Source organism: Aotus nancymaae, unplaced genomic scaffold (assembly GCF_030222135.1).
Source record: "Aotus nancymaae isolate 86718 unplaced genomic scaffold, 86718_ANA_hifiasm-v0.15.2.pri h1tg000009l, whole genome shotgun sequence".
In the NCBI taxonomy this organism is placed as follows: Eukaryota; Metazoa; Chordata; class Mammalia; order Primates; family Aotidae; genus Aotus; species Aotus nancymaae.
The window spans coordinates 7,180,565-7,201,583 of record NW_026988420.1 but is presented as its reverse complement, the minus strand read 5'-3'; the positions used below and the strand labels follow the sequence as shown (position 1 = coordinate 7,201,583).

Below are 21,019 nucleotides of genomic sequence, written 5' to 3'. Positions count from 1 at the left end.
CCCGGGCGCCGCTCCTCGACAGCACCCACGCTGTGCCCGGCGGCGCTTCCGCGGGGCCTCCCTGCTCGGTGCACCCCCACCCCCACCCCCCGCCCCGCGTCAGCCGTCCAGGACCCGCGTCCCCAGGCGGCTGCAGGCAGGCAAGGCCGAGGTGCCCGACGCCTACACGCCCCCGGCCCTGAGAGCGCCCCGAGAGCAGCTGCCGCCCGGGGCCTGCAGAGTCCAGGGCAGGCGCGGGCGGGGCACGGGCGGGCGCACGTGAGCGCGGTGGGCGCCCCCCGGGCGGGTTGGATCGGGCCCGCGAGCTCTCCGTTCTACTCTCCGGTCCCGCGCGGGCGTGCTCGGGCGTGTGTGGGAGGCAGGGAAGACCCCCGTCTCCACGTCCGGAGCGCCCGCGCAGGTGCGGGATGGGGATGCACGCGCGTGGCATGGGCGTACGCTCGGGCTGGGGTGTAAAATGGGGACGTGGGGGCGTGCTGTGGCTGCGCGTGCAGGGTGGGGATGCGGCGGCGGCGAGTGTGCAGCCGGGGAAGCGCGCGGGGCGGGGCCGGTCCGAGGCGGCGGGGGCGTGGCAGGGCGGCCGGGGCTGCGGCGTGGGGGCGCCGGGCGCTGCGCACACTGGGCCGGCGGGGATGGCGGCCGGGGCGGGGAGGTCGGGCGGTGGCGCGGGGCGCACGCGTGAAGTGGCACCGCACGTGTGAAAGGAATTCTTTTCAGAGCGGCCCGGAGCCCTGCTCGGGAGGAACGCGCCCGGGTCGCCGCCGCGGCAGAGCGGGGTAAGGCGGGCCGGGCAGCCGGGAGGCCGGCGCAGGGGCCGAGGGCAGCGCGGGGCGGGGACGCGCGGGGCGGCGGGGACGCGGAGCTCCCGCGCTGGACCCGCGGGCTGGGACTGCGGAGCCGGGAAGCCAGCCCTGGCACCTGTGCGGCTCCCAGTCCCCTAGGATTCTTTCAGGATTCTTTGGAAAGTTGTGGGGAGCTCGGCAAACTGTGAGAAACTTTTGGAATAATTGATCCTCCTCCTCCTTTGCTCCTGGAAGTCTGGAGAGCGAGCAGCGAGCGACTGGTTTGGCCTCCCTAGATGGACAGTCCAAAGCCGACTTTAAGTTGTTTTCGTGAGGTTGTTTTCTTTTTCGGGTGGAGGAAGCCGATCAGGCTGTAGGGCTCCTAGCGATACTGAAATGCTTGAAAATTCTCAGCAGATGTCACCGCGCACCCAGCCGTCCGCGGGCATTCAGCATCGCCGTGCTCCCAAAAGTCCTGTTGGGATTGTTTAGAAAGTTGGCTCGCTCGCCTATTCTTTTCAGAAACTTTTTAAAAACTTTTAAAACTTTAAAACTTTTAATAGCTAATAATGCCATGACCAAATTTCTTGACCTGCATGTTTGTTGTGATATGTTCAAGTATAAAGAATTTGCAGAGGAGTGGAAAAGCACCGTCTGAGCCCCTTCTCGTGAGACTTGAGAAAGTAAACTGCAGTGATGCGGCCGCTTTGCTTTGTTGCCAGCTCCGCACTAGTGAGCACAATTCATCCTACCACGTAGAGTTCTCAGTTCGTGATTTTGTGACTGCAACTTTAGAAGTCCAGTTTTTATTTTATCAAGGTGTCTCCAAAACATGCCATTTAAAAATGGTTCTATACAAATAGCTGACAAGTGAATTATGGCTCTCATCACCCAGGAATTCAAAACCATGGTGATTTATGTTCTGTGCATCACTTTACTGGCGGTCCATCCATGTGCTGTGAAATGTATTGCAAGGCAAACATTAGAAGATTAAAGAGGAAAAAAGACAGATTTATTTTCCAAATATCAGTGTGTTCAAAGTAAACATCAGCTAATTTGGCACAGATTCCACCTGCTCAGCAGTTTGGTTCATGTTGAAGGAAGCATCTCATAAGGGCAGTGCATGTGTTGGTATAGTGAAAAGTAATTCACAAAACTGTACTACTCTAACAAATAAGACAATACTGTTTCTTAACCAGGAGCTGTTAACTGGCTGAAAGCTGTCTTAAAAGAATGGCGGGTAACAAAAATCTTTGACAATAAAAAATATATTTTTGACCCAGTTTTTTGAATGTTACTTACATTTTAACTTACTATATTCATTTATCTTAACTAAAATAATGTGTATACACTATACATTTGAAATGAAAAATTATATACATTTATCACAGCCATTTATTTTTTTTCTTGAGATGGAGTCTCGCTCTGTCACCCAGTCTGGAGTGCAGTGGTGCCATCTCGGCTCACTGCAGCCTCCTCCTCCCGGGTTAAAGGGATTCTCCTGCCTCAGCCTCCCAAGTAGCAGCGACTACAGGCACCCACCACCACACCCCACTAATTTTTGTGTTTATAGTAGAGACAAGGTTTCACCATGTTGGTCAGGCTGGTCTCAGACTCTTGACCTCAGGCCTCCCAAAGTGCTGGGATTACAGGCATGAACCACTGCACCCAGCCTATTGCTTGCTTTTTAAAAACTCCTCTGCATCTCTAAAAGTAATGGTTGATGTGAATAGTTTCCACAGTCTTATGTGTTTTCTTTAATTTGAAGAATTAGTTTGCTTTAAGTTTACTCTTAACAAACTAATGATACTAGATATAAAAATCATTTAACTTTTTACATTTAGACCACCTGATCATTTTCTGTTGACTTTAAGATGAATCTTTTATTCTAGAACATAGAAGCAATTTCTGGTTATAAATAAAAGTAGATTTGAGTAAGAAAAGTGAAATCATATTAATACTATAGAAATTATTTCTGCAAAAAATAGAAAATATTTTGAAGATGTAATTTGTATCCGTAATATCAATGGAATAATAAAGTACCATAATTATCAGGTTGTGGGATTTTGTTCACTAAGCAAGAGTAAAAATGTCTGGATTTGCTTTAAAAAGGTAATTCTGGCCTGGTGTGGTGACTCATGCCTGTAATCTAATCCCAGTACATTTTGGGAGGCTGAGGCAGGAGGATCATTTGAGCCCAAGAGATTGAGGCTACAGTGAGCCGTAAGTATGACAGGAAAAAAAAGATAATTCAAATTTGTCATGAAATAATTGGGCTATCTTTAGCATATCAGTAATAGTTAACAATTTTTATGGGTAAAAATGCCCCCTCTAGATGCTCTGGATTGGAAGAAAAGAGTGAAAGTTTAAAATGTACTTCAAGCCCACGTTTCTGAACATATGCGTTCCAGTATGTTGGAGAATAAAATGTAATGCAAAAGGCATATAATACATAGTGCCATAAACTGAACGGTCTGTGTGCTGCATCACCCATGAAGTGGTGTGGAAGGGGAAGGGAAGCTGGACCAGGAGCTGGAGGTTGAGCGCTTCTGTGCTGGCGTCAGCACTGTTGGCTGTGCAACCGTAGCCAGCTCTCAGGACCCTCTCTGAGCCATCATTTCCCAGTTTGTAAAATAAGAAGCATAAACAGCAACTGTGATGTATACTGAAAGGAAAAAAAAAAAAAAAAGAAACATAAACTAGACCATGTCTAAGGTTCATCCCATGCTAAAATGCTAAGATTCCATATTTCTTCTGTAGAAAATGAGTAAGGTTCCTGAAGGGTGTCATTTGGATTTATATGAGGAAATTGCCTTTTAACTGACCGCACCGTGTTTATGAGGTCAGTGCTTGATCTCCTATTGAGACGTCCTGACTTGTGTTTTAGACATGACGAAAACCTGTTCTGATTGCTGCTATGCTGAGGCTACTGTGTAATTTTCTCTATTACTTAGCCTTGCCCCAAGCCACCCCTCAGAAAGTGTACTGGTAAATTCAATTTTACTTTAAGGAAGTCACTTTTTCTCATTATTCAACTTTTAAAACTTTGAGGACTAAAACATTGAAGGAAATACGTTAACATAGCACTAAAATGTCTAAATAAAATGTTTGGATAAGTAAATAATTTCAGTGGAATTCTTAAGTAGTTCACAGAAGTCATTAAAACTTACAGGCCAGGCGCGGTGGCTCACACCTGTAATCCCAGCACTTTGGGAGGCCAAGGCGGGCAGGTCACCTGAGGTCGGGAGTTCAAGACCAGCCTGACTAACATAGAGAAAACCCTGTCTCTAAAAAAATTTTTTTAATTTTTTAAAAATGAAAAAAAAAAACAAACTTACAATGCCCTTTAATAATTGGCAGAAGAAACCAGATGGCTCCACTGGGAGATGGAGCTGGGCCATCTCTGGAGGGTTGAAAGGGACCCCAGTGGGACCTGAATAGTCTTGGCAGGTAGTGTTTCTGATTACACTCCGACTCTCTACATTTTCCTGTCAATTGAATTGAAACTAAATCAGCTGTTAATTTTCTAGCTTAATGTTAGAACTCCTTGTGGAAATGGTGTTTTAGTGCTGATTTCTTGAGGGAATATTTATTTTATTCACGTATTTTGAGAAGAAAGACTGTGGATAAATCATATATTTTTAATTTTGTCATTCTCAAGTATAAAATATTGAAGACAATTGTTTTTAAATTAACATAGTTGTTTTAATTACTTCCAGTTTAAAATTAGCTCACATATGGCCAGGCGCTGTGGCTTACACCTGTGATCCCAACGCTTTGGGAGGCCAAGGTGTGCAGATGACCTGAGGTCAGGAGTTCAAGACCAGCCTGGTCAACATGGTAAAACCAGAAATATTTTTGTATTTTTTACTAAAAATACAAAAATTGGGTAGGTGTGGTGGCACACGCCTTTAATCCCAGCTATTTGGGATGATGAGGCAAGAGAATCGCTTGAACCCAGGAGACAGACAGAGGTTGCAGTGAGCCAAGATCATGCCACTGCACTCCAGCCTGGGAGTGCGGTGAGACTCTGTCATAAATAAAATAAAACAAAATAAAAGCTTTCACTAAGCTTTTAAGTTATAAAAGGTCAAAAAAGAAAAACTGATTGGTTCCTTTGACTAGAGATGAAAAATGTTCACCATGTTTACTTTAGCCAAATAAAGATTTAAGAGCATGAGACTTTCGGGTATACATAAAAGACTGAAATCCCCACATGAAAAAGAAAATAAGAGAAATAATAATAATACGTAGATGGCAGGCACTGTTGTACATGCTTTCCATATATTCTTATTTCATAAATATAAGCACATTTAAAATATAATGTTAAAACAATTTTTGTTTCTGGAGATTTATTCTCTGACGATAAAAATATATAATCTGGCCGGGCATGGTGGCTCATACCTGTAATCCCAGCACTTTGAGAGGCCGAGGAGGGTGGATCATGAGGTCAGGAGTTTGAGACCAACCTGACCAACATGGTGAAACCCTGTCTCTACTAAAAATGCAAAAATTAGCCAGGCATGGTGACACGTGCCTGTAATCCCAGTTACTCGGGAAGCTGAGGCAAGAGAATGGCTTGAACTCAGGAAGCTGAGGTTGCAGTGAGCCAAGATTGTACCACTGCACTCCAGCCTGGGCAACAGAATGAGACTCTGTCTCATTAAAAAAAAAAAAAAAAAAAAAAAAAAAAAGTATATATATATATATATATATATAACCCTAGCAATGCTTTAGCACTATTAAATAAAGAAGTTGAAAAATTAAATGTATAATATTCCTAAATCAGTTGGCTGTGGATGACAGTTATGCTTCCTGCCATGGCGTTAGATTATTGAAACGTTATGAATAGAACCCATGTATCTCTCCATGTAAATTGAGATGGAAACCCCTGCAACTATACACTAACACATAACTTTCAGATAAAGGGTGCTCTTAAATTGTATATGTGTATTTTATAGTAATGCTAGCACTTACTAAAACCTATATTATCTATTGAAAAGATGTTTAGGACTCTATAGATTTATTTTAAATATTATGACTATAGCATACATAATAGGACAATGGAAAAATAGAATAAGCTGTCATTTTAAAAAGCATATCAAAGTTGGTTCTTTAAGGAAAGAAAAACTAGCAAGACTAATATTTTTAAATCCCCAAATAAACAATATTTGGAACCAAACAAAGGAATTTGACTACAAACTCCGTAGAGTTTCAAAATCATAAGAAAATGCCATGAATGCATAATTTTATGCCAACAAAATTTGAAACTTAAAGTGGAAATTTTTCTTAAAAATATAAATGATCAATATTGGCTTAGTAAATAGTAAACCTTCGTATGTTAGTAACAATTAATTAAATTATAATTTGTAATTAAGTCTTCCCTCCTACCCCCTAAAAAAAAGAGTAGTCCCAAACTCTCCTCTTTTATAGATTCTTTTTTTTTTTTTTTTTTTTTGAGACGGAGTTTCGCTCTTGTTACCCAGGCTGGAGTGCAATGGTGAGATCTTGGCTCACCGCAACCTCCACCTCCTAGGTTCAAGCAATTCTCCTGCCTCAGCCTCCCAAGTAGCTGGGACTACAGGTGCGTGCCACCATGCCCAGCTAATTTTTGTATTTTTTAATAGAGACAGGGTTTCACCATGTTGACCAAGATGGTCTCGATCTCTTGACCTTGTGATTCACCCGCCTCAGCCTCCCAAAGTGCTGAGATTATAGGCATGAGCTACCGCGCCTGGCCTATAGGAGATTCTTATATGAGCTTATTCAGATAATTTAAAAATTTTCGGGTTAAAATAACTTTCATACCAAAGTCTGATGATAGGACAGAAGAGTTCAGACCAATCTTAAATACGAACAAATAAAAATCCAAAATCAAGTAGTAGCAAATTGAATGTGATAGTATATTAAACATAAAATCATTGATAGGCATGGTGACTAACACATGTAATCCCAGCACTTTGGGAGTCTGAGACAGAAGGATGGCTTGAGGCCAGGAGTTTGAGACCAGCCCTGGCAATATAGTGAGACCCCATCTTTACAAATGAAAATGAAAATAAAAATTAACCAGGCATGGTGGTGTGTGCCTGTAGTCTCAGCTACTTGGGAAGCTGAGACAGAAAGATCGCTTGAGCCCAGTAGTTCAAAGTTACAGTGAGCTGTAATTATGCCACTATATTCCCTCTGAGTGACAGAGCAAGGCCTTGTCTCAAAAATAAATAAATAAATAAAGTAATTAAATCATAACAAAGAGGACTTACCCTCTTTGGTGATCTACATTTGAAAATCACAATAGATGGAGGAAAAAAGTGTTGTGTTAAATCTAGTACTCATTCATAGAAGCAAAAACAGAAGCAAGTTTTTAGCAAAGAAAGACTGGAAGGAAATGTCTTTAATCTGATAAAAATTAAAACATCGTGCTCAATGATAAAACTTTGGAAACATTCATATTAAATTCAGAAACAAGAAAAGATGTTACCACACCATATTATGCTAGAAGTCCTGGCCAGTAAAGGGAAGACAAGAAAAAGAAATAACAGGAATTAGAATTAGGAAAAGAAGAAACAAATTTATCCTTAATAGCAGATTAGTTTTATGTCTATATAGAAAATCCAAAAGAATCTCCTATTAGAACTAGAAAAGCCTTTGTAACAGGTTGCTGGATACAATATCAGTATACAAAAAGAATGTTCTTAAATACTAATAACAATCAGAAAATTTTACAACTGTAAAGAGGTATCTAGGGAGAAATCTAACAGAAGATGTATAAGACCTTCAGGGACAGCATCCTAAGGCTCAGAGCATTAAAGAAGTGTCGCCCCAGTAGAGCGGTTGCAGTTGCTAATGAGAAAGCGAGTGTACGGAAGTCAATCTGATTCATCTCTAAGTTTAATGCAGCTCCAATCCACACCCTTTCTTGGATTTTTGTGGGTCTTGGAAAGCTATACCTAAGTTTCCTATGTTAGAAATAAAAGGCCAAAAATTGTCAAAAGACACGTTTGGAGAACAAGGTTGGGGGACTTGTCCTACCAGATATCAAGTGCTGTATATCTAGAACTGTTGCCATTGGATATCCTGCTGGTGTGGTTAACAGGGGTAGCCTTCTGTCATTTTCTTCCGGAGATGGAAAACTAATATCATGTGCTCTCAGTGTGAAACTTCAGAGATTCAGGATTTTCCTCTTTCATGCCGCTCTGTGTGATTGAACTAAATTATAAGTGACACTAAACCAGCTTTTAAAGGCCTGCTTTTCATCTTGCTCAGACAATGCTAAATGTTGAGGTCAGCTGTATAGAGTACAAGAAAAGGTCTTTTGTTCCTTTTGTTATTTTGACAGGTTTGTTTTGAATTCTATTTCTTTTTTAAAAAGTCAGATCAGAACTATGAAAAGGGTGGGTTTATGTACCTAACACCACAGGCTAGTTCTTGTGCCATCTGGAAATTACAGTCTGTAAGTGCGAAAGCTTGAAATAGACAAGGAATGAAAGAGGCTAATGAAAGACAGTCTTTCCAGTGGCTGAAAAAACAACTAACTGGATAAGCCCATTTTCATTGTATAATATTTATGACTAGTTCAGCCCAGCATGCCCTTTAGATATGTGCCAAACCAAGGATGCAGAAATGAGCATCTGAAGCACCAGTGCCCCACACCAAACCTCACAGACGTTGCTACTTAAACATAGAACTCTTTCTAGGTAAGCCTACACGTGACCCTCAAAATCCTACGCATCAGCGTTCCAGGCAATCACAAACAATACAAAATTAATTTACCTAGCTTTACTCCATATTGTATTACCTCTAATTTGTAAACCAAGTGACAGTATTTTAAATTGTCAGTATGGGCCAGGCGTGGTGACTCTGGCCTGTACCAGCCCTTTGGTAGGCCAAGGCAGGCAGATCGCCTGAGATCAGGAGTTCCAGACCAGCCTGGTCAACATGACAAAATCCTGTCTCTACTAAAAATACAAAAATTAGCTGGGTATGGTGGCGGGGGCCTTTAGTTCCAGCTACTCGTGAGGCTGAGGCACAAGAATAGCCTGAACCCATGAGACAGAGATTGCAGTGAACCAAGATCTCACCACTTCACTTCAGCCTAGGCAACAGAGCAAGACCCTGTCTCCAAAAAAAAAAAAATTTTTTTTAAATTGTCAATATGGTGTTATGAGAGGGAATTAAGTATGGTACAAATTCACCTTTAGTCTGTGACTGCATTCCAGAGTCTTTTTCTTTCTTTCTTTCAGATAAAAAGCCTACAGCACCCACTATTCCCAGGCAGTCTCCCATCCAAGTACTAGCAGGGCCCGACCCTGCTTAAGCTTCCAAGATCAGACGAGATCGGGCATGTTCATGGTGGTATAGCCATTCAGGGTGGTGGACCATTCCAGAGTCTTAACTAAAACTTGCATTTGGTGGTGATCAGTTCCTCTGCAGATGCCCCGCCCATCTGTGCACACCCTCTGGATGCTGTTCGACCCCTGGGCTCCGTTGTGAGCCCCGTTTCCTCCTCCCCTGCCCTTCGATAATCTGAACCCAGCCTCAGGGTCCACTTGGTGACAGTTCCCAGGCGTGCACCTCCAGCCTCCACACTCACAGATGTCACGTATTTAAAACTTAACATGTCTCAAACAATTCATGATAGCCAGGTTCTTCCCCAAACCTGGGCCTCCTCTGGCCTCCCCATCTTGATAAAAGGCAGTTCCATTCCCCCCGTTCCGGGCACAGTGCTGGCGCCCTCCCCACACCAGCCCAAGGGCATGCCTGTGAGTCCCACTTTCAGGCATATGCAGGCGGGGCCATTTCTCACACCTCAACTGCCCACCCTTGTGTCTCTGGATCGTAGCCCAGCCTCCTTGCTGGGTGCTGTGTATCTGCCCCTGCCCCCGCAGACTGCCCCTGGGCATCCCTGTGAGCACAGCCACTCTTCCGTTCCGTCACTCCAGTACTTTTCCATCGCACTGAAGTGAGAGTCCAGGTTCTCTCCCCGTCCGCGGTGGCCTGTCTGCCTCCCCAGCCCCCGGCTTGCTGAGCCCTAGTCACCCTGTCCTCGCTGTCCCTTGAACCCACCAGGGATGCCCCTACCTGAGAGCCCTTTCTAGCCTGGATCACTCTGTCCTCACACCCGAGGCTCCCATGTCCTGGGGCCCTGGTCCTCTCTGGCCTGTGCACCCCCAGCGATGCTTCTCCCCGGCATTCTGCTTCTCCAGGGCATTGGGGCATCTCACACATGGAACTTCTCTCATGTTGCCTGACTTCCCACCAGCATGGGGGCTGTACCAGGACAGGGGCCCTATGTTCTGTTCCATGCAGCCCCCAGGCTGGAGGTGTCCCTTCATGGAGCCGGCCTCAGCAGCCCTTGCTGACGGCCTGCATCTCCTGTGCCTGCAGAGGAGTGGGTTGGGGGGGTTGGGACCTGATCTCTTCCACATCCTCTCCCTGCCTTGCTGTCAAGCTTCCTTATCTCCTCAGGGTGAGTCCTGCCCTTGCCTGAGGAGGTGACCTCCTCCTTGACCCTGTCAGCACTCTGGCGACCTTCTGCCCAGCTTGCCCTCGCTGGCTGCCTCCTGACTGAATGAGCCGCCCTGCTCCTGCCCCACCTCCCTCTAGCCACCCTCCTCCTCCTCTGATGTCCAGCACCCACAGCGCCCCATCTGGGGTACCTCTGCTGGCCCCAGGCCCCAGTTTTGCCCATGCTCTCTCCTTCCCTGATGTTCTCAATATACTGAGAACAGATGGAAGCGGATGGCACCCCCTATCTGCTTCCATCCACGCCACACTGACCCCTCCCCAGGACAAGACACTTGACCACAATGGCCTCCTGCCTTCCTGTGAGGTAGATGGGCCTTTCTTCTACTCGGTCCTTTGGGCCCTCTGAAGGGCACTGATGCAGAGTCACCCCTGTCTCAGAGGCCCCAGCTCAGCACCACGGGCCCTGGCTCTCCAGCCTCACCTGTCAGAGGTGACTGGCTGTCACAGCTGTGCCAGGCTCTGAGGGACCTCAGGTGGCCTTCACCCTCCGGCCCCGCCCGGTGTTGCATGGAGGGTCCCACACTGCTTGAGAGGTGGGAGGTCACTGCCTGCATTCCCGAGGTCAGAATTTTCTAAATGAACTTTCCCAGAAGACTAAGGGAGAAACAGAACAGAGTTAAAAGCACCCATTCCAGAAACCTAACACAATCCGAGTCTGTGGCCTTCTGTGGGGATGCTGGTCAGGCACAGACCAAGGGTCCCCTGCCCCACCCTGTCCAGGACGCGGTCCTCCCTGCCCAATCTTAGTCCCCACACTGCCAGACCATAGGATCCTCCACGCGCGCACACACACACGCACATGTGCGTGCGCGCACACACACACCCCCCACACCAGGATCCGTGGTCTCCCATCTCCCTCTCCATCTCTGTTCTTTGCTCGGTGGTCCTGCCTAAGAGGGGAAGCTGCAGTGCAGACCCTCTTCCTGACCCCCCAGCCCCGTGCCCCCGGCTGCCTCCTGATCGTCCTCACTCCTGTCCCCCCACACTGCTTTCACAGCCACCCCCTCGCCTTTCTTCCAGACTCAGGTCAGCACTTGCCGCAACTTCTTCCTCTTTAAATAGCGCCATCGTATTCCCGGTCACCAGGCTCAGCCTCTGGTTCATAGCTCCTTTCACCCTGACTCGAGTCAGACGCCATGTTTCGCTTTATTTTTGTCTTCAGGATATGTCTCCTTGCTGTCCTTCCTTTCTTCCATTCGCCTGCCTGTCACCCAGCCCGGGCCTTGGACACACGCTCCAAGATTACCACACTCTTGTTATTCAGATGGTTAAGAATCAAAGTTTTCACTGAGACAGAACCAAAAAGATCAAGTGCCATCTCATGGGAGATCATAAACATCCTGGAACCAAGTACTATATAACCTCACCCCCACAGTTTCTAGGTCCGTTATCTAAAAAGCGCTCAATAACGTGGGCTGCGGTATTGTCATTAGGTCGCATGCGCCTTGCAAGGTTAAGTGATCACACTGGGGGCCTCCCTCAGGTGCTGAGCCAAAGCCCGTGTTTTCCTCTGCCCAGTGGCACTCAGGACGCGTGGTTCAGCATTGCCTTGCCTGACCTTAGCCTCCGTACATCCTGGCACACCCTCTCTCATCCTCTGTCTGTACTTAGCGCAGGAGAGTCTTACATGTGCTTCACATCTCTGCTGATTTCACTATTTAATGGTATTAGGAATATGATTACAAAGTGACATCAGGCTGGGCGCGGTGGTTCACGCCTGTAATCCCAGCACTTTGGGAGGCTAAGGTTGGTGGATCACTTGAGGCCAGGAGTTCCAGACGAGAGTCACAAGACCTCGTCTCTACAACAAAAATTAAAATAGTCAGGCATGGTGGTGCACGCCTGTAATCCCAGCTACTTGTAGGCTGAGGTGGGAGAATCACCTGAGCTCAGGGAATGCAAGGCTGCAATGAGCTATGATCATTCCACCGCACCTCAGCCTGGGCTACAGAGTGAGACTCTGTCTCTAAAAAAAAAAAAGGTTGGGGGTGTGTGTAATTGGTAAAATGCCTCCAGAGCCTCTGCATATCGTCCAGAGCCAACCAAATCTGACAGTGAGTGAGGGGAGGTGGACCCACATCTGCTGGGGAGGCTTCCACGCAGGTCTGAACAGGATCCAATTGTCAGTCTCCCAGACAGATTGTCCGCCCTCTGGTTAAATTTTCGTTTATTCACACATGTGTTTTACAAAACAAAACCCAAACTGTGAAGTGTAGTCGTGAAGCTCAGAGTGAGTGATGGGGACACAGGCACCCTGGCCCTGGCTCGCTTAGAGTCTGTTGAGGAAACTGCTTTCTCCAAACACTGTGCCTGACATGGGAGATTGCCAGGCAGGAGGATGGAATCTACTCTAAACTCTCGGTGATCCCACAGTCGTTATCCTCTGACATGGGGCTAAGCGTGCAAAGTGTATTGTGTTTGTCTGTGTGCTTACTACAGACACGATTAAAGCAATGAAAGGAGTAGAAACCACAATGAAAGAACAACAAAAAAGGAGTCAGCTGGTTTTTTCGAAAGCTACAACTTCGAAAAATGAAAGCCATGGCCATTGATCTTTTATGATGAGCAATGTGATATGTTGTCAGAGAAAATGCAGAGAACTGTGAAAAGGAAAATCACCCGTTCTCAGAAGCACCACTGTTAACATTTCAGTATCATTCTTCCTTCTTCTGTGTCCATGTAAGAGCGTGTAGAAAAGAGCTGGTTTCAGACTATAGTGTTGTCCTAAGCTCTTGTCACTTAACATTATAGCATCAGTCAATTTTCAGGTCATTAATGTTCTGAAAAATTACATCTAATGGCTACTTTATATTTTAGTAGTTATAAATGAACCATAGCTTTTCATTTTCCGAGGCTTTATTTCATAAAGCATTTAAGATAGTGTATCAGTTAGGGATTCTTTTTCACTTGCAAGCAACAGGAAACCTAATTTGAACAAATAAGATCTTCCCCTCACATAAGAAATCTGGAGGTGGCTGATGGGGCTGATTCGGCAATTCCACAGTTCACAGCAGGTGCCCTGCCATGCTTCTTGACTCATGCTTGCAAAGTGGCTGCCCAGCTCCAGCATCACATCTATACTCTACGTGGAAAAGAAAGGGAAAGGACAGCACAAGAACCGCTTGCCCTTTTCTTAGAAAACCAAAGCTTTCCCAGACATTCCCCAGCAGGCATCTTACATCTCACTGGACAGAACTGCCTTTTCTATTCACCTCCAGCCACAAGGGAGGACAAAGAAGCAAATATTTCCCTTCCCAGTCACAATAGAGGCAGGCCAGGGAGGGAAGGATGGGAGTAGGAGCTGGGTTAGCCAGAGCACGGTGTTAGCCACGGCCAGCCAGCACTCCTCGGGTAACCATTCATCCTCTACTGGATGTTTGTTTCCAGTCATTCCTTACAGGTACATCACAATACGCCTTGTGCACACATTTATCCAAGTCTCTGATTATTTCCTTAGTACGATGTCCTGGAGTTGAATTAGAGGTCAAAGGTATTGTTATGTTCATGTGTCTCATTCTTTTCCAGAAAGACCCACACAGATCCCCCTTGTGCTACCACACGCAGTGCCCGAGAGCTGGATGCTCCCGTCTGGGACCCACTCTGTCGTCCTGCCTCTGGGACACAGCCTTGGCCCCTGATGGGGCAACAGCAAGGGTCGGGCTGGTGGCTGGTCATCATTCTTGTGGGTTGCACTCAGAGGTCGTGAGACTCTTCCGAGGGCATATATTCAAGTGTTTTGCAGCCCCTGGGCCTACAGGATCTGGAGCAGGCTGAGCCGCTGTCATCAGCTTCCCCATCCTATCGTCTGGTTTACCAATGGAATAAGTAGTTATTCAACCTCGTGTTTCTTAACAGGTGCATGATGGGCATTTGGGGTAAGACAGTTCTTTCCTGTGGGGTCACCCCAAACATGGCAGAACGTTTTGCCTCCACTGGCCCCACAGGGAAATGCTAGCAGCACTGTCCAGTCTGTGGCGGGCAGCAGACCCCTCCCTCACGGTGCTCCGTGCCATCCGCCCTGTGTTGGGGGCCAGCCAGGCCCCTGTCCCAGCACCTCGTGTAGACTGCTTTTTAGCCAGACCTGCTGGAGCACGTGCAAGGCGTCTGGAAGGGGCATGAGTTACCCACAGTGGCCTCTCCTCAGAAGCCTCCAGAAAGCATATTACCTGGCTGTTCTGCCTGTAGACCGGGAATGGAGAGGATACCTGTGCCAGCCCCGCCCTCAGAGCCAGGCCTAGGGGTGGGGCACAGGGGGCAGGTGTTCTCTAGAACCCAGAGGCTGCCCTTGCCCAGGGAAGCTTGGCAGGTGGGTCTGTGAAAGGATGGAGGGAATGGAGGGAACCTGCTGGAGCAGAGGCGGGGTAGGGGGAGGAGGGAGGAGGTGACAGCCATTAAACTAGGGCATGGCAAGGGGGAGAGAGAACCCAGGGCATTGGTGTAGGCCTGTGGTGGCCACCCCTGAGGGGACAGTGGAGGCAAGGGGCAGGTCAGCAGGCAGTGGCCAGATGGGGCAGGGCTTTAGGTTGGAGAAGCAGCATGTGCAGAGGCCTAAAGTTAGAGTTTCGGGCTGCAGCGTGTCTGGGCCCAGGTCCTGGTGGGTCTTGCCTGCTATCGTGGTTCTGTTCTGTGCAGTGTCTGCCCAGACGCCTGGGCGGGTAGGGGCAGAGATGCCATTAGGGGACCTGGTACCAGCCCAGAGGGGCACTTGGAGGAGAAGCAGGAAGTGACCCAGAATGGTTCCCAGACATCCTTCACGGGGCAGACGGGATGGTTTCAAGTGCAGTAATTAAGTTTCTAAAGTAAATCATCCCACTTCCTTAGAACACAGGAAAAGACACAGCCAGAACAGGAGGTGAGAGCCTGGGAGGACACAAGAACAGCCAGCTTTCTCGCAGAGCTCCGGGGCCCAAGCAAAACGTTGGGAGTTTATTGTAAGGGAGGGTTGATATTTGTCTGTTTCTTTAGATTGCTAGTGAGTAGAATTTTTTGTTAATTTGCCTTTGAACAAGTTCATAAAAATTAATATTTAAAAAATAATTTTTTTGAGACGGAATCTTGCTCTGTCACCCAGGCTGGAGTATAGTGGTGTGATCTTGGCTCATTCCAGCCTCCGCCTTTCGGGTTCAAGCGATTCTCCTGCCTCAGCCTCCCAAGTAGCTGGGACTACAGGTGCGCTCTACCACGCCTGGCTAATTTAGGTATTGTTAACAGAGATGGGGTTTCACCATGTGGGCCAGCCTGTTCTCGAACTCCCGACCTCAAGTGATCCGCCTGCCTCAGCCTCCCAAAGTGCTGGGATTACAGGCACGAGCCACTGTGCCCAACTTAAAATATTTAAATTGAAAATGACAAGTGTTTTCTTTGGTTCCACTGGAGACTGTGTCCTCACAGCTCAGACCACTTTCCTCACTGCATAGCATGGAGCTGTCTTTCCGTTCACGTTCCCAGCATCCAGCCTGTTGGGGCAGCAGCGACGCGGGACGCCATCTCATCTTCATCCCCTGTGTCTGTGGACACCGCCACCTTCTCAGCAGGCCTGCGGTCCCACCTCCCTCCATCCCTGTGAATGACCGTGGTCCCTGTTGTATACACACTCAGAGAGAGGAAGCTGCCTGCCTGGGAGTATTTGCTCAACACTTGCTGAGTTGGGCTTAGGGGTGGGCCTGCAGCTGGGACCACCCACCCCCCATGGGCTGCCTTCTTTGGAGTCACACCTCGGGGGCAGGTGGGGCTGGTGAGCCCTGCCCAGCACCCGTAGGCACTCTGGCCCAGAAGAAGGAGGACCCATGCCATCTCCCATGCTGGTTGGGCTCCACTCACTTGCACCCTGACCGAGTCTGGGCATGCTATGTCCACCCCTGGATGTGCTGGGTACCCTCATGTGCTGTTGGATGACAGCCGCTGGGGGTCTGGCTCTGCTGAGCCAGTCTCTGCTCCTGGTAGGATCCTCAAGCTCAGTTCACCCCAGGTGCTTCCGCTGCCCCCATCCACCACCCCTCCAGCTCTGCCCAGAATCCAGTGTGGGCACTCAATCAGGTGAGGTGATTTCAGGTGGTCGTGAGTTGATGCTGAATCGTGTGAGAAGATCATTCCCTTATCAATTCTGTTTCCACCCAAATAGTGGCCTTGGAGAAGGGCTGGGTTTGGTACTAGTCTGTTCAACACCTCTCCAGTACTCATCTTCCTCTTTGCAACAAAGAGAGAGCTTACACCCAGAGCTTTTGCCAGGCAGTATCCCATAGAATGTATGAACTTCATTGTCATCAAGGAATTTATTCTTTTTTAAAAGAAAGGGGAGTAAGCCTTTATTTTCTTATTTCCAAAATAAAACTGGCTAAGTTGGAATGTATTTACTCTTAAAGCTACCATCCACTGAAGGTATTAGTGCCAGTTTTCCATTGACAGTAGTAAACTTTCCTAGTTTAGATAAATTTAAGCATAAAGAGTTGATGTGAAGACAGAGAAAGCAGAAGAGGTATTAGATTAGCATGGCAGAAGTTCTGAAGTTGGCATGGGTATAGGGATGGCAGCAATTTGGGAAGAGGTTGCTGTAATCCCACCTGAACAGAAAGGTCATGATTCAGAATTGCCCCAGTGGTGGCAGAGCCCCAGAGCTCCTGTGGGGTCAGCCTCAGGGAGAGGACGCGGGCAGTCTGGAGACCAGCGGGGACATTTCTCTCCTGGCTCTGGCTTCCTTGTCTCTGAAATGAAGAGTTTAACCTGTGGTTCCTCATGGACGTTTGCACTTGCATAGTGGCTGTTCGGCCAGGTCCCAGGGAGCTGCGATGCCTGCCCTGTGGAGAAACTGCCCATCAGCCCCATCCCAGACCATCGGGCAGTGGCTGCAGCCCTCAGGTGCAGACCCTGGCGCTCAGCCATCGCAGCCCCGGTGTTAATGAGCATTTTCTCCTTACAGGTTAGGAATCTGAAGCAATGGGTGACTGGAGCTTTCTGGGAAAACTCTTGGAAAATGCACAGGAGCACTCCACGGTCATTGGCAAGGTCTGGCTGACGGTGCTGTTCATCTTCCGCATCCTGGTGCTGGGGGCCGCGGCGGAGGACGTGTGGGGCGATGAGCAGGCAGACTTCACCTGCAACACCCAGCAGCCAGGCTGCGAGAACGTCTGCTACGACAGGGCCTTCCCCATCTCACACATCCGCTTCTGGGCGCTGCAGATCATCTTCGTGTCCACGCCCACCCTCATCTACCTGGGCCACGTGCTGCACATCGTGCGCATGGAAGAGAAGAAGAAAGAGAGGGAGGAGGAGGAGCAGCTGAAGAAGGACAGCCCCAGCCCCAAGGAGCCGGCGCAGGACAAGCCCCAGTCGCGGGATGACCGCGGCAGGGTGCGCATGTCGGGGGCGCTGCTGCGGACCTACGTCTTCAACATCATCTTCAAGACGCTGTTCGAGGTGGGCTTCATCGCCGGCCAGTACTTTCTGTATGGCTTCGAGCTGAAGCCGCTCTACCGCTGCGACCGCTGGCCCTGCCCCAACACGGTGGATTGCTTCATCTCCAGGCCCACGGAGAAGACCATCTTCATCATCTTCATGCTGGCGGTGGCCTGCGCGTCCCTGCTGCTCAACATGCTGGAGATCTACCACCTGGGCTGGAAGAAGCTCAAGCAGGGCGTGACCAGCCGCCTGGGCCCGGACGCCTCCGAGACCCAGCTGGGGACGGCCGATCCCCCGCCCCTGCCCCCCAGCTCCCGGCCGTCCGCCGTCGCCATCGGGTTCCCGCCCTACTACGCGCACACCTCTGCGCCCCTGGGACAGGCCCGCGCCGTGGGCTACCCCGGGGCCCCGCCACCGGCCGTGGACTTCAAAATGCTAGCCTTGACCGAGGCGCGCGGGAAGGGCCAGTCCGCCAAGCTCTACAACGGCCACCACCACCTGCTGATGACTGAGCAGAACTGGGCCAACCAGGCGGCCGAGCAGCAGCCCCCGGCGCTCAAGGCCTCCCCGGCGGTGGCGGCGTCCGCGCCCGCCGCGTCCAGCCCCACCAGCAGCTCCCAGCAGCTTGCGCAAGAGGCTGAGGCGGGCGCCGCGCCCCTGCTGCTGGACGGAAGCGGCAGCAGTCTAGAGGGGAGCGCCCTGGCAGGGACCCCCGAGGAGGAGGAGCAGGCTGTGACCACCGCGGCCCAGATGCACCAGCCGCCCTTGCTCCTCGGAGACCCGGGTAGGGCCAGCAAGGCCAGCAGTGGGCGGGCCAGGCCAGAGGACTTGGCCATCTAGTGCCCGGGTGTCTCCAGACAGCTGTGTAGTGATCTTTTTCCTAGAAACCAAAACCAAAGTGCAGTTCCCACCAGCAGTTAGAGCCTGAAAGTGAGCAGCCAGAGTCCCGGGAGGTGGACGATGGAGGAGAGGTCAGGTTTCCGTGTTCAATGCTTGCTGTTCTTAGCACTGTGAGTTATAGTGGGGATGACGCCCACTTTCTGAGTTTGGGGGTTTGGGAGGACAAGGGTTGTGGGCCTTTAAGATCTTCACAGCAGCGCAGAAGCCCAGTCGTGAGGACTGTCTCTGGGGTAACTGTTCTGTTGTGGTAAAGCAACAGGTATCCTGCAGTCCCTTCAGCTCCAGGGCACTTGGGTTTTCTATTCCTATGCTCTCCAGAGCCTCTGGGCAGCCCAGAGAGTCATGGAGGCACTTAGCTCTATCTCTGTTTGATACTTTTAACTTAGAGTTGAATTTCATTTGGGATATTTGCCAAACTGCACTAAAAAAAGATTTAGAGCAAGTCTTTGTAGTGTCATTTGAGTTTCCGAAATTGCATGTGAAGCCCAGGATATCAAACTGCAGGCTTCATGACAAGTGACAAAGAGCAGTTACCTCCAGAGGCAGGCTCGGTGGGCAAGGGCTGCAGAGGTTGCTGGCAGAAGGCAGGTGGAGACAGCCACACCTGAGGCCATTTTTAAACAGTTGAGGAAATTGACATAAAAGTGTGTCAGGTATGCCTTAGGTATTTATTTTTTAAATGATATTTTGTGCTTTGATCTGAATGGTACAGATATGCCTATTTTCTCCCACTTTTCTTTCAGGAAAAATGAAAGAAAAATAGTGTTTTTCTTTCTTTACATACTGTTAAAATGATTACTGACCAAGACAGTGCTAATTTGTCCTAATGCATACTAGTAAAGATTTTGAACTTTCTTTTAAAAGAAATTCTTCAGTTTCATGAGTCGCCTAATTATAATGAGAATGTACTATATAAAACAAAAGCAGGGGAAATTTTTAAGTGCATTCAAATACTTGAAGTTCTGAAGATTTTGAATGGGAAGTGAAAAGTGAACTAATGTTGGCAGGAAAATTATTTATACAGATGAATCTATGACAGTCTACGCTTTAAAAAAAAAAAGTATGGAATAAAACACTTCAAGTTTCCTAATCATTCTTTGTGGGCAGCCTGTTTGCTTTCTATGATGTAAATAATATGAGTGTCTGAGGATCCCTGCCTGGGGGGAGGGCGTGTGCTCATGCAGGGCATGTGCCCCATTCTCCCTCCACGGCAGAGCTGTCCTGACAGGGAAAGCTATTTATGTGTGTGGGCATGGCTGAAAGATGGCAGAATTTTCTGTCCTGCAAACACGGCTGCAGTATCTTGGTCATCATTTGTTTATAAAATGAACGACGGTCATGTTGAGCCTGTTTCTACTCAAACTTTTCACCTTCAACTTCTGAGTATCATTAACCCTTATTCAGCAAGACCCTGTGCTTTCCGATTTAATACATTTTTTATAAATTAACTTCTTGATGGTGCATTTGGGACTGCACTCCAAGCATACTTTCTGTTTTATATATAAAGGGTGCTCTGCTAACAATCTGATGAAAGGAATGTGATTTCCAAGTCTCAGATTGCTGCCTGCAGCTAGTTTTTCATGTCAGTGAAACACAAATAGTTCATTAGCGCATTCTGCTTGCTGTAGGACACACTGGACAGGCCCCCAGGCTTGAAAAATGCTAACTTTTCCATACATATCCTTGAAGCCTTTATCAACGAGATTGAGAAAGAAAGAAAGAGAGAGAAAGAAGGAAGGGAAGAGGAAGGAAAGAAAGAGAAATAGAAAGAAAGAAAAGAAAGAAGGAAAGAAAGAAAGAGAAAGAAAGAAGCCTTTTGTAAAACTGTGAATGACGCTCACTTCTCTCCAGGCTGGTGCCTAACTAGAGCCATTCTAGATGCATAATTTCTCTCCGAAGTTAACTCATTACATGCAGTGTATGCCATAGGCTTAGGGCAGCAGGACTTAGTTCTTGTGAGTAAGAAAGGCTGCTAGAAGATCCTAGTGTGAGAAGCATTCTGATAAAAAGCTTTGGCCATTTTAGAAAATGGAATAGTGATCATCTAAGAGCATAAGTACAGCTCACGGAGTGGATGTGAATACTTAGTTCTTTTTTTTTTCTTTTGAGATGGAGTTTCACTCTTGTCCAGGCTGGAGTGCAATGGTGCGATCTCAGCTCACTGCAACGTCCGCCTCCCGGTTCAAGCGATTCTCCTGCCTCAGCCCCCCGAGTAGTTGGGACTACAGGAATGCTCCACCATGCCGGGCTAATTTTGTATTTTTAGTAGAGATGGGGTTTCTCCATATTGCTCAGTCTGGTCCCAAAATTCTGACCTCAGGTGATCCGCCCGCCTCAGCCTCCCAAAGTGCTGGGATCACAAGCATGAGCCACCACGCCCAGCTGATTACTTGATTCTTTAAGTTCTGCCATAATAA

At 48.2% G+C, this 21,019-nt stretch overlaps 1 protein-coding gene across 1 annotated transcript; it reads left to right on the top strand.

Annotated features, from left to right (window-relative positions):
• Positions 1-689: 689 nt before the first annotated feature.
• On the top strand, positions 690-18,542 carry GJA3 (gap junction protein alpha 3). The gene is made up of 2 exons (XM_064373468.1): positions 690-776; positions 17,224-18,542. The coding sequence occupies exon 2, from the start codon at positions 17,241-17,243 to the stop codon at positions 18,540-18,542; it is 1,302 nt and encodes a 433-aa protein (XP_064229538.1). The 5' UTR covers positions 690-776; positions 17,224-17,240.
• Positions 18,543-21,019: the final 2,477 nt, after the last annotated feature.

Excerpts from the sequence above, each read along its gene's own strand:
- GJA3 (XM_064373468.1), top strand. The coding sequence starts at position 17,241 with ATGGGTGACTGGAGCTTTCTGGGAAAACTCTTGGAAAATGCACAGGAG.